Source organism: Chiloscyllium plagiosum, chromosome 25 (assembly GCF_004010195.1).
Source record: "Chiloscyllium plagiosum isolate BGI_BamShark_2017 chromosome 25, ASM401019v2, whole genome shotgun sequence".
NCBI classification, from domain to species: domain Eukaryota; kingdom Metazoa; phylum Chordata; class Chondrichthyes; order Orectolobiformes; family Hemiscylliidae; genus Chiloscyllium; species Chiloscyllium plagiosum.
In genome coordinates this window covers 41,845,272-41,857,133 of record NC_057734.1, presented here as the reverse complement: position 1 = coordinate 41,857,133, position 11,862 = coordinate 41,845,272, and the positions used below count along the sequence as shown (strand labels likewise).

General features: G+C 45.2%; 1 protein-coding gene across 1 annotated transcript in view; it reads right to left on the bottom strand.

The window, feature by feature from the left end:
• The window catches only part of LOC122562421 (solute carrier family 2, facilitated glucose transporter member 11-like), a 48,797-nt gene that overhangs the window by 30,470 nt on the left and 6,465 nt on the right, over nt 1-11,862 (bottom strand). Inside the window, exons 5-6 of the mRNA XM_043715277.1 lie at nt 7,789-7,918; nt 535-683 (exon numbers count right to left, since the gene is read on the bottom strand). Coding sequence (XP_043571212.1) covers nt 535-683; nt 7,789-7,918 — 279 coding nt within the window. The remainder of the gene's footprint in view (nt 1-534; nt 684-7,788; nt 7,919-11,862) is intronic.

The following is an 11,862-nucleotide window of genomic DNA, read 5'->3' as shown; positions in this document are numbered from 1 at the left end:
TGAGGGAGAGAGTGTGTGAGGGTAAGAGTGAGAGTGAGAGAGAATCAGAAGGATGAATGTGTGCTGTGTTATGTCTGCCTGTGCCTGAATCCCCCTACCCGCGGGCTTCCAGCTCTGATGTCAAGATCTCTTGCACAGGTCTTGACTATTTTTAATCGCCCAAGTGGGCTCATGGGGGAGAGAGTTTGGGTTCACTGCCATACAACTGATCAGTGGCCTCTTCTCTATCTTTCGTGTTCCAATTGCCTTCAGAGGAAGAGACAATGAATCCTTAATCAATATCCCTCTTTTTATAGAATCATCAAACATCAAAATTTCCTCTCCCTTTTTATAAAACTTCAGGTTAATCCAGCAATTAGGCCGAATATGTGCAAAACCATCCTAATTCGCCTTTGTTTGATTTACCTTAATAGATATCTTTGTAACATAGCCAGTGAAACTACACCCAGATGTCTGGGTCTACACAGTAATAAACCACCAGCTCAGCTTGAAAAGTATATGGCCAAGTAAGCATCTGCCTGTATTTGCACTGACCATCGATGCAGAGGGCTGTATCTCCTTTCTCCATGAGTAGATATCTAGGGCTCTCCGGGAACCATGGCAATGTGATAAGCTGTATCAGAGCAGGCAATCCACTGAAGGCCAGCAGTAAGTGCCAGGTACTTTCATCACCTAGAATTTGCCTGGAGAGGAACAGAGAAATGCGCAGCAAGATTAGTTTCCAGACCAATCTGGCTTCAGTGTGACCCAGAACCACTGTCTTAAATAAGTTTTTTTATTCCTCTGCATTTCGTTCGATCCCAAAGCATTTACCACCAAACAAGTATTTTTGAAGTGAAATCTGTCATAACCTAGTAAAAATTGGAGCCAAGTAACACATCCATCCTCTCAGGCAGTGAGTTCCAGACACCCAGAATTCTCTTAGGAGAAAGTGAGAACGGCAGATGCTGGAGATCAGAGTCGATGAGTGTGTTGCTGGGAAAGCACAGGCAGGTCAGGCAGCATCCGAGGAGCAGGAGAATCGATGTTTTGAGCATAAACTCATTCCTGATGAAGACCTTGAAATGTCGACTCCCCTGCTCCTTGGATGCTGCCTGACCGGCTGTGCTTTTCCAGCACCACACTTTTCGACCCATAGCTCCCTGAGGAGAAAAATAGAACCTTTAACTCTCCCCTTAGCCTTCTACCTCTTAGCTTCAATCTCTTCCCCCGGTTATTGACTCCCCTACTAGTGAATACATTGCCTCCCACTCTATATCCTTCATAATCTAAACCCCTCTATCAGACTCCCCCCCCAAACTTTGCTGCTCCAAGGAAAACAACTCCAGCCTCTTCAATCCTTCCTCATAGCTCAGACCCTCCAGCACAGTCAACATCCTGGTGAATCTCCTCTGTAATCTCTCTAGTGCAATCACATCCTTTCAATAATGTCGTGGCCAGAACTGCACGCAGTACTCCAGCTGGGGCCTGGCAAGTGTTTCTAAGGTTCCATCACTATCTCCTTGCTCTTGTATTCTGCGCCTTGGCTAATAAAGGCAAGTATCCTGCGTGTGTTCTTAACCAACTTATGTACCTGCCCTGCCACGTTCAGAGATATGCACGCCAAGGTCTCTGTGACTTTCAGTGCCTTTGAGGGTTCTACCATTTATAGTGTAATCTCTCACCTTTGTTAGCCCTCCACAAGTGCATCACCTCACACTTTTACAGGTTGAATTCTATTTGCTACTCCTCTGCCCAGCTGACCAGTCCATCGATATTCCTCTGCAGTTAATGACTATCTTCCTCGCTAAATACCACCTGATCCATTTTCATGTTGTCTTCACATGCCTGGATCATGTCCCCTGCATTTAAATCAAAATCATTCATGTACATGGCAAACAGCACCGGGCCCTGTGGGACCCCACCAGAAACAGATTTCCAGTCACAGAAACTCCCCTCTACCATCATCCTCTGCTTCAAGCCTCTCAGCCAATTATGTGCCACTCTGCCTTGGATCCAATTGCCGCTTACTTTCTTGATCAGTCTGCCATGAGAGACCTCACCAAAAGTCTTGCTAAAATCAATGTAGACTCCATCAATTGCGTAATCCCCAACAACACTCCTGGACACACCCACAAAACATTCAATCAAATTTGTCAAATACCACTGTCTTTTAACACGTCCACACTGACCACTCCAATTGACGTGCATCTCTCCGAGTGCAGATATATTCTGTTGCTCAGAATCCTTTGGAATAACTTCCCTACCTCTGGGGTTAGCCAGTGATTTCCTGGTCTGCACCTTCCTCTCTTTTTCAATAATGGGACAACATTATCAGTGCTCCAGGCTTCTGGACCCTCAGCCATGGCCAGAGAGGATTTGAAGGTTAAAATAAAGAAGTGCGATTGCTGGAGAAATTGCAGGAGAATTTCAGCAGGTCTGTTCCGATGTGGAGGGCGCCAGACTGGAAACATTGACTCTGCTTTCTTCCCACAGATACTGCTAGACCTGCTGCATTTCAATAGACAATAGACAATAGGTGCAGGAGTAGGCCATTCAGCCCTTCGAGCCTGCACTGCCATTCAATATAATCATGGCTGATCATTCCTAATCAGTATCCTGTTCCTGCCTTATCTCCATAACCCTTGATTCCAATATCTTGGAGAGCTCTATCCAACTCTTTCTTAAATGAATCCAGAGAGTGGTGCCCTCTGGGGCAGAGCATTCCACACAGCCACCACTCTCTGGGTGAAGAAGTTTCTCCTGAGCTCTATCCTAAATGGTCTACCCCGTATTTTTAAGCTGAACAGGTTGGACCGAAGGGTCTGTTTCCATGCTGTGCATCTCTATGACTCTATGACTCTATGAGTCTATGCCAAGGGCATTGGATACACGGCAGCACCACTACCTACAGGGTTTCCCTCTAAGCTGATCACCATCCTCCGGTGGACATATATTGCTGCTTCTTCAATGGTCAAAATTCTTGAATTTCATCTTGAACACAGCATGTATGTAACTCTCTTGTACTACAACAGTTCAAGAAAGCAACTCTGCCATTTTCAAAGAGGAGATTAGGGACGAGTAATCAAAGGCCAATAATGCCCCACTCAGATGCATGAATGAAAAGTAATAAATTCTGTTCTGAAAGCATGAGGATTGAACTCACAATGAACATGAACAGAGCGCATTTGAATAGTTTGACCCAAGACAGAAATGTGCGATCCTGAAATGTACAATTTCATTTTTCAATTGCAATGATAATAATTCTCCATCCACAGACATGCAAAGAAATGTTTTTCTTTCAATCTCACCAACTCCCTGAAAGATCTTCATTTGCAATTAAATCATCTCTCTGAGCTGACAATTGAAGATGCCCCATTTTGTCAGTTTGATGAAATGTTGCTATGGAGATGATCGGATGACATTATAAGAAGTGGAGTTCCGGAATGCAGTTGGAGATGATTCCAAGGACTGGCAATGGCTCTGAGAGATATGTTATTGACCTTTGATTGAAATTTGTGTCAGGCTGCAAGTACTTGGAAGTATAATTTTACAATCAACACGCTGAGTACTTGTTCAAGGGGCCCCATCTGTTAGCTACTTGCTGTGGTTTACCTTTCCACGCAGTAATTTCATCCTTTATAATTGACTCCAGCATCTTTCCCACCACTGAGGTCAGAGTAACTGGTCTATAATTTCCTGCTTTCTCTCGCCTACCTTTCTTAAAAAGTGGTATAACATTAGCCACCCTCCAATCCTCAGGAACCGACCCTGAATCTATTGAACTCTGGAAAATAATCACCAACGCATCCACGATTTCCCGAGCCACCTCCTTCGGTACCCTGGGATGCAGACCATCAGGCCCCGGAGACTTATCAATCTTCAGACCTAACAGCTTCTCCAACACCAAATCCTGGCAAATATAAATTCCCTTAAGTTCAGGTCCTTCAGCCACTGTTACCTCAGCAGTTTTAGGGTTCGAAGGTTATTAACAGGGTCCCTGGTATCTCCTGCCTTGCTATGTCAACAGCCTGCAATACAGCAAATTTGGGCTTGTGAATTTATCCTCATTTTAAATCTGCGTCTACCTCCTCTCTCTCCCTCTTTCTCTATCTGTTAATTTCTTCTAATATTTCAAGGTCTTTCACCTTGTCCATACCTGTATCAATTGAGAAGACTGTGAGCTGTGCCCATGTCTTTTAGATCCACACACAGATTACCTCCATAGTGCCTAAAGGGCCACCATCTTTCCCTAGTTATTGTCTTCTTTATTGTATCCTTGAAAACCCTTGTGGATTTTCCTTTTTTCTGCTGCTTTCCTAATTTCCTTTTTTCAGCTCCCTTCTGCAGTTTTATCCTCCTGTTGGGATTCACTCACTTTGAGTCCCCAGTATCTGTCATAAAGACAGGCTCCTGTTGTTGCAGGGATTGACAGGAATGAAAAACACGTCAAAGGAAGGAGTGAGTCCCTTCACAGTCTCGGCTGAAAAACAGAAGGTCTTACACCAGGAAGCCACGAGGGGACGTGAGGCGCAGTGTTTCTGGGAGGCCAGGATGATTTTGAGGAGCATTCACAGAAAGAATCATGGAATCCCTACAATGTGGAAGCAGGCCATTCAGCCCATCAAGTCTGCACTAACCCTCCAAAGGGCATCCCATCTAAACCATCTACCCTGTCCTTGTAACCCTGCATTTCCCATGGCTAGTCCAGCTAACCTGCACATTTTTGGACTGTGGGAGCACCCAGAGGAAACCCACGCAGACACGGGGAGAATGTGCAAATTCCACACAGACAGAGGCTCGAGGGTGGAATCGAACCTGGGTCCCTGGCGCTGTGAGGCAGCAGTGCTAACCACTGAGCCGCCCATAAAATTCCAAATCTTTATTGAATTCAAACTTGTCTGTCTGCTATGATGGGATTAAAATCCATGTGCCCATCACGTCATCCTGAGAGCTCCAGGTTACTAATCCAAGTGACATTACCAGAACACCACTGCCTGTTCCAGGGATGACTGTAGCTGGCCAGAGAGATTAACACATTGGTGTCGGGTCCCAGGAATATGGTCACAGTGCTACAAGAAGCTCAATCACTTCCCGCAGGTGAACAAGCTCAGTGAATGTATATACCCATGGTGTTTCCAGTTCACGGCATGACCAGACTCTCATACTGCTCAGTTCAGCCCTCTCACCCACCCAACTACACTCAGGCCCTGACAATCACCCAATCCTTTCCCCCAACACTCACATATAAACCTCACACTCATCCTGCTGCTCCATAAACAGAACAGCAACAGAAATCTTCACCTAAACACTGTGCAACACAACAATGGATATTATTTCCTCTCTTTTGCAGGGCAGGATGGAGGGCATAACTGCAGGGAGCACAGCAGAACTGATGGGGATAGTTACATCCTGCTGGAAGTGACCCAGAACACGGTGGCCGCCTTGAGGCAGAGATTGGTGCTGCCCAGACCAGTCAAGATGATTCGGCATTGGACCTTCCAGAATTTCATTACACCTTTACCCTGCCATCTGACAGAAAATGCAAGCTGCAGGTTGTGTGACCGTGGACCCCTTTCTATCCAACTGCCCCTTCTCCCACTCCCCAATCCCCTTGTTCATCTTCCAGTTCTCGTTTTCTCATTTCGGATTCCCAAGAACTTCTGCCAGGTCAATGTGAATCCTTATCAGGGACACAGTGGATCCTCATGAGGGACCAAGTGTATCTCCATGAGGGATGGTGTGAATCTTCATGTAGGACAGAGTAGATCTTCATGAGGAACAGGGTGAATCCTCATGAGGGACAAAGTGGATCTCATGAGGGATGGTCTGGATCTTCATGACAGAGATTTAACAATTTAACAATGATTAGTTGATTATACACTAAGGAGCTGTGGGCAGTTACACAGAAGCCTGATTAGCCTCTACTGAAGCACCAATGTGTTCTGCAGGTTGTCACAGTGGGAGATGTTACTGAGCTGTACTGAAGCAGCACTCTGACTTGGCGGGGTACTGACTGGCAGTCACCAGCTCAGGTGCCGACACTACAGGGATTCTAAAGGTTAGAGCAGACTCAGGTCCAGCATGTGGGCTGCAGGTTGTCCAAGAGGGTGGGATAGATCATGTGCCCACTCTCTAGAGTGTTGCAGGTGATTCGCATGAGGATTTCAATGGGGTAGCGTACAGGAAATGCCAATGGGCATGCACAATGAGGCGCGTGTTGGTGTTAGAGGAGTCCAGCAGAGAAGATTGCTGCCAGTTGGAAGACCATTCTTCCCCCCGTGTGAGTGGCAGCCCAAACCATGACTGCAGCTGTGGACAGAGCCATGATGCAGTGCCACAGCTTCCATTTCAGTACCAGCAGAACCCCTCGAACACCTCGCTGCTCTGGTGGGAGCTATAATGGAGCTTGTGCAGCCTCTGGCTCAGCTAGATGCAATGCAGACTCCATTCGCTGCCACACGCTCTGGAAAGCCAGATCACCTCAGTCTCTCCCAACAGTCCAGCAATCTGGGCTGCAGTTGCTTGCTACCATTGCTGAGGCTCTGCTCTCCGGGAGCAGCTGGGGTGCCATGGATAATGAACCTGCCATCCTCTCACAAGATGGCAGCACTTGTGCGATCACCTCTTCCATTCGGCCTTGCTGTGGCTGTCCATTCTGAGATGGTGCTGAAGGGGATGCTGTGATGGGATGTCATAGAGTCATAGAAATACACAGCACAGAAACAGACCCTTCGGTCCAGCTCATCCACGCCAACCAGATATCCTAACCTAATCTAGTCCCATTTGCCAGCACTTGGCCCATAACTTTGTAAACCCTTCCTATTCATATACTCATCCATATGCCTTGTAAGTGTTGTACTTGTACCAGCCTCCACCACTTCCTCAGGCAGCTCATTCTATATATGTACCATCCTCTGTATGAAAACGTTGCCCCTTAGGTCCCTTTTAAATTTTTCCCCTCTCACCCTAAACCTATGCCCTTGAGTTCTGGACTCCCCCACCCTAGGGAAAGGACCTTGTCTACTTTACTGTATCATGGATGAATAGGAAGGTAGGACTTTGTGGAGAAATGAAATCCTAAAGGAAGCAGAGCAAGGATCGATGCAGGAAACATTCGCTTCAGTACAGGCTAGTCAGGCTTCTGTAAAGCTGTCTGTAGTTCCTTAAAATATAATCAATTAATTATTGTTTAAACCTACCACAAGATTGCTTGCAATGTGGGTTATATAATTACATAGATTATTCTAATCTTACATATATAGTTGATGAGCAGAGTAATGACCTGCTTTCTAACAGACTGACCTATTGAGTAACAGAGTTCACTGGAGGCCTGTGTGATGCTTAGGTGTCACATGTTATCTTGATGTCCTAAAGGATCGTGCCTTTCAGAGATTTATATGGTAATAAAACAGACTCAGGAAACGCCGTGCTGGAAGTGGGTGAACAAAGCACCAATGAAATATTTCTGCTAAATGACACCAAATCTATGAAGATTGCAGAGTTGAATTTCACATTAAGAGACTTTAGTCATGATAAAAGGCTTGTATCAGTAAGTGCTCTGTGTATCAAGGGTCCACATTGTCTGAAACTGCAAGTGAAAACTCACACATAGTTGTTGATAGTCAAGTAGTTAGATTGATTGATTGATTGATTGATTGATTGATTGATTGATTGATTGATTGGTTGTTGTCACATGTACTGGGATACAGTGAAAAGTGTTGTTTTGCATGCTCTACAGGCAGATTGTTCCATATAAAGTGCGTCAGGGTAACAGAATACAGTGTTACAGCCGCATTGAAGCTTTACCTGAGTCCAACCACCAGACCTATCCATTTCCCAAAGGCAGTAAAGACAGCCCTGGTCATACACACAGCGCCTCGCAGTTCCTTCGGTGCTATTTCTCCAAGGTACAGGCCATGAGCGACTAATCCGATACCTTTTGCATAGAAACAGGATAGAGAACGTGTATCAGTAACAGCGATGTGAGGTGGGTCAGTGAAACAGCTTACGTTAAGTGAGTGGCACATGCAGTATGATTTGGAGATAATGTGAGGTTATCCACGATGGGAGCAAAAACAGGAAGGCAGATTATTATCTGAATGGTGATAGATTGGGAAAGGGGGAGTTGCAATGAGAACTGGGTATCCTTGTACATCAGTCACTGAGAGTAAACATTGCAGGAGCAGCAGGTGGTGAAGAGGATAAATGGTGTGTTGGTCTTCACAGCGAGAGGATTCAAGTACAGGAGCAGGGATATCTTGCTGCAATTATATCGGAGAAAGTGAGGACTGCAGATGCTGGAGATCAGAGTCGAAAGTATATTGCTGGAAAAGCACAGCCAGTCAGGCAGCATCCAAGGAGCAGGAGAATCAACGTTTCAGGCATAAGCCCTTCAATTCCTGATGAAGGGCTTATGCCCGAAACGTTGATTCTCCTGCTCCTTGGATGCTGCCTGACTGGCTGTCCTTTTCCAGCACTACACTCCCAACTGCAATCATATAGGGCCTTGGTGAGACTATACCTGGAATATTGTGCACAGTTTGGGTCTCCTTATCTGGGGGAGGATGTTATGGCTATGGATGAAGTGTGACAAAGGTTTATCAGGCTGACTCCTGGGAGGGCAGGACTGATGCATGAAGAGGGACTGAATTATATTCACTGCAGTTCAGGAGAATAAGGGGGATCTCATAGAAACCCGTAAAATTCTAACAGGACTAGAATTTTAAACATAGGATAAACACAGGGAAGATGTTCCTGATGATCAGGGGTCACTCAGAACGAAGGGGTCACAGACTAGGGATAAAGGGTAGGCCTTTAGGACTGAGATAAGGAGAAATGTCTTCACCCACAGAGTGGAGAGCCTGTGGAATTCTCTGCTGCAGAAAGTGTTTGGACCCAAAACATAGAATATTTTCAAGAGCTAGTTAGATGTAGTTCCTCGGGCTAAAAGAATCAAAAGGTATGGTGAGCAAGCAGGAACAGGGGACTGATTTGGATAATCAGCCATAATCATATTGAATGGCGGGCTAGGTTTGAGGGGTCAAATGGCCTACTCCTGCTCTAGTTTTCTATGTTTCAGTTCTTACAGCCAGACGTAATGTCACTTGCTCATTCATGATTTAAAGTTTTAAGGGAGACTGAGTGTGGTCAAGCTTCAATTGTGAGAATCGAGATAAATGTTCGCCTTGCCACCCAGATGTTAAAACAGGATCATCTGGTTCCTGGAGAAACTGCCCTATCGCTGGGTGGATTCATGCACACAGTATAAATAAAATTCAAGCTGCTTCTATAAGTGGCATCTCATCCACAAATCCAGATTTATACCCAGGAAATTCTAAAAAACCTACCCAAAAAGGATCAATGTGATTTTTGAGGAAGATGCCTTAAGTTTTAAAAAGGAATGGTTCCTCCCCTCCCAGTACTGAAGTATTGCTAGGAACGCTGCCTATTAGGGAGGGTAGACCACACTGTTTCTCCCACTAATACTGCAAGGAAGTGCCAACTGAGCAGTGGTAGTACCAACCCTGGTAGAATTGCCTTTGGAGAGGGTTAATTCCGTATCCCAGTGGATATGTTGTGACCTCCTCAATAAGGTAAGTGAGGAAGTTTTCCTGAACAATGATATACATGACACGTTTATGTTTAGCCTCGTTGGTCATTGAGTATTTTTCATATGTGGAATCTAACTTCCTTTCAGACAATGTATTCAGCATCTGTGTTGGAAATTCTTATAAGTCAGCAATCTTTGATTACTGACCCTTGTGACATGAAAACAATTTCTCCCCATTTACTCTTACCCCAAATAACCACAAGTTTTGATCTTTTCTGAGGTACCTCACTGACCCAATAATCTCCTCAGAGAATTAATATCTATCATAAAAGTTTTACACAGCAAAAACAAATGATTGAAATATTAGTCTTGATGCTGTTTGCTCTTTTTCCTATCCTGGAATTGTCTTCCTTCAGATTTGAGAATCAGTGACAGCTCTGACATTTTGCAGTCTAAATGATTTTTAAGGATCCATTTGCCACTGTTTATATTTGTCTTAGAGGTTACTTTCCTGGGGTGGTTGACATAAAACTAGACGGGACAGCAAGTTGTGAGGAGGATGAAAGTTGGCTTGAAAGCGATTCTGTCAACCTAAGTTCACGAGCTAGAAGATGACCGATAGAATATAATGTGAAGCAATGTGAAGGTACACAAACTTTGGCAGAATACTTCTTGACTGAGAGATTAGGAAGATCTGGTGTCCAAAGGGACCTGGGTGTTCTTGTTTATGAGTCACGAAAGGTAAATGCAGATGCAGCAGGCAGTTGGAAAGGTAAATGATATGTTGGCCTTCGTCACAACAGGGATTTCAGGATAGAAGTAAGGCGAGTTAGTGATGTAGTGGCATTGTCACTAGGTTAACAATCCAAAGACCCTTGCTAGTGTTTTAGATTCAAATCCCACCAAGGCAAAATTTGAATTAAATATTAAAAGTTCAAAATAAAATGTTAGCTTAATGACGACCATTGCCGATTATCATAAAAATCCAATCAGTTCATTCATGTTCTTTAGGGAAGGAAATCTGCTGTGCGGGCCTAGTCTGGCCTACGTGTGATCCACAGCAATGTTGGCTATTAACTGCCTCTGGGCAATTAGGGATGGATAGTTGATTACACATTGCATGAACAAATTTATTAACAACTCTATCATTTTGTGAGAGTGCACTTGTAGAGTTTTGGTCTCCTTACCTAAGGAAGGATATATTTACTGTGGTAGGAGCACCACAAAGAGACAAGGAGGAGAGACTTAGTTTGTATTCACTAGAAGAATGAGAGATGATCTTATTGAAACTCCAACAATTCTTCCAGTGTCTGACAGGATGACTGTAGAAAAGAGTGCCCCTGCTGGACTGCTGAGTCCAGAGGTAAAAACAATGACTGCAGATGCTGAAAACCAGATTCTGGATTAGTGGTGCTGGAAAAGCATAGCAGTTCAGGCAGAACATCGATGTTTCGGGCCTGATGAAGGGCTTTTGCCTGAAACATTGATTTTACTGCTCCTCGGATGCTGCCTGAACTGCTGAGTGCAGAGCCAGGACCATAATCTCAGAATAAGGGCTGGACCATTTCAGACCCAGAATGAAGAGGAATTTTCCAGAGGGTGGTGAATCTTTGGAGTACACTACCCCCAAGGCTGTGGAAACTCAGTCATTGAACAGGTTCAAGACAGAAATCGATGGATCACTGTAGACCAATGACATTGGGCAGGTATAGGGAGACAGTGCAGGAAAGTGGCCTTAACAAGGCAGCACAGTGCCTCAGTGGTTAGCACTGCTGCCTCACAGCGCCAGGGACTCGTGTTTGATTCCGCTCTCGGGTGACTGTCCGTGTGGAGTTTGCACATTCTCCCCAGCGTCTGCGTGGGATTTCCTCTGGCTGCTCCGATTTCCTCCCACAGTCCAAAGGTGTGCAGGCTAGGTGGATTGGCCTTGCAAATTGCCCATCGTGGCCAGGGATGTTTAGGTTGGATGCATTGGCCATGGGAAATGCAGGGTGACAGGGATAGGAGCTGGGTTGGGGTGGGAAACACTTCAGAGGTTCATGTGGGCTGAGTGGCCTGCTATCAGACTGTAGGGATTCCATTCAAAGCTAATGATCAGCCATGTTTTATTGAAAGGCTTGAGGAGCTGAAGGGCCTGTTTCTGTGGATGTTAATGCTCCCGTCAGCTAGTTCTCAAAGAAGAGATAGTTCTTCCTCCGAGTGCCTTGGCTAATATTCCTACCTCTGAGGAGAAAGTGAGGTCTGCAGATGCTGGAGATCAGAGCTGAAAATGTGTTGCTGGAAAAGCGCAGCAGGTCAGGCAGCATCCAGGGAACAGGAGAATCGACGTT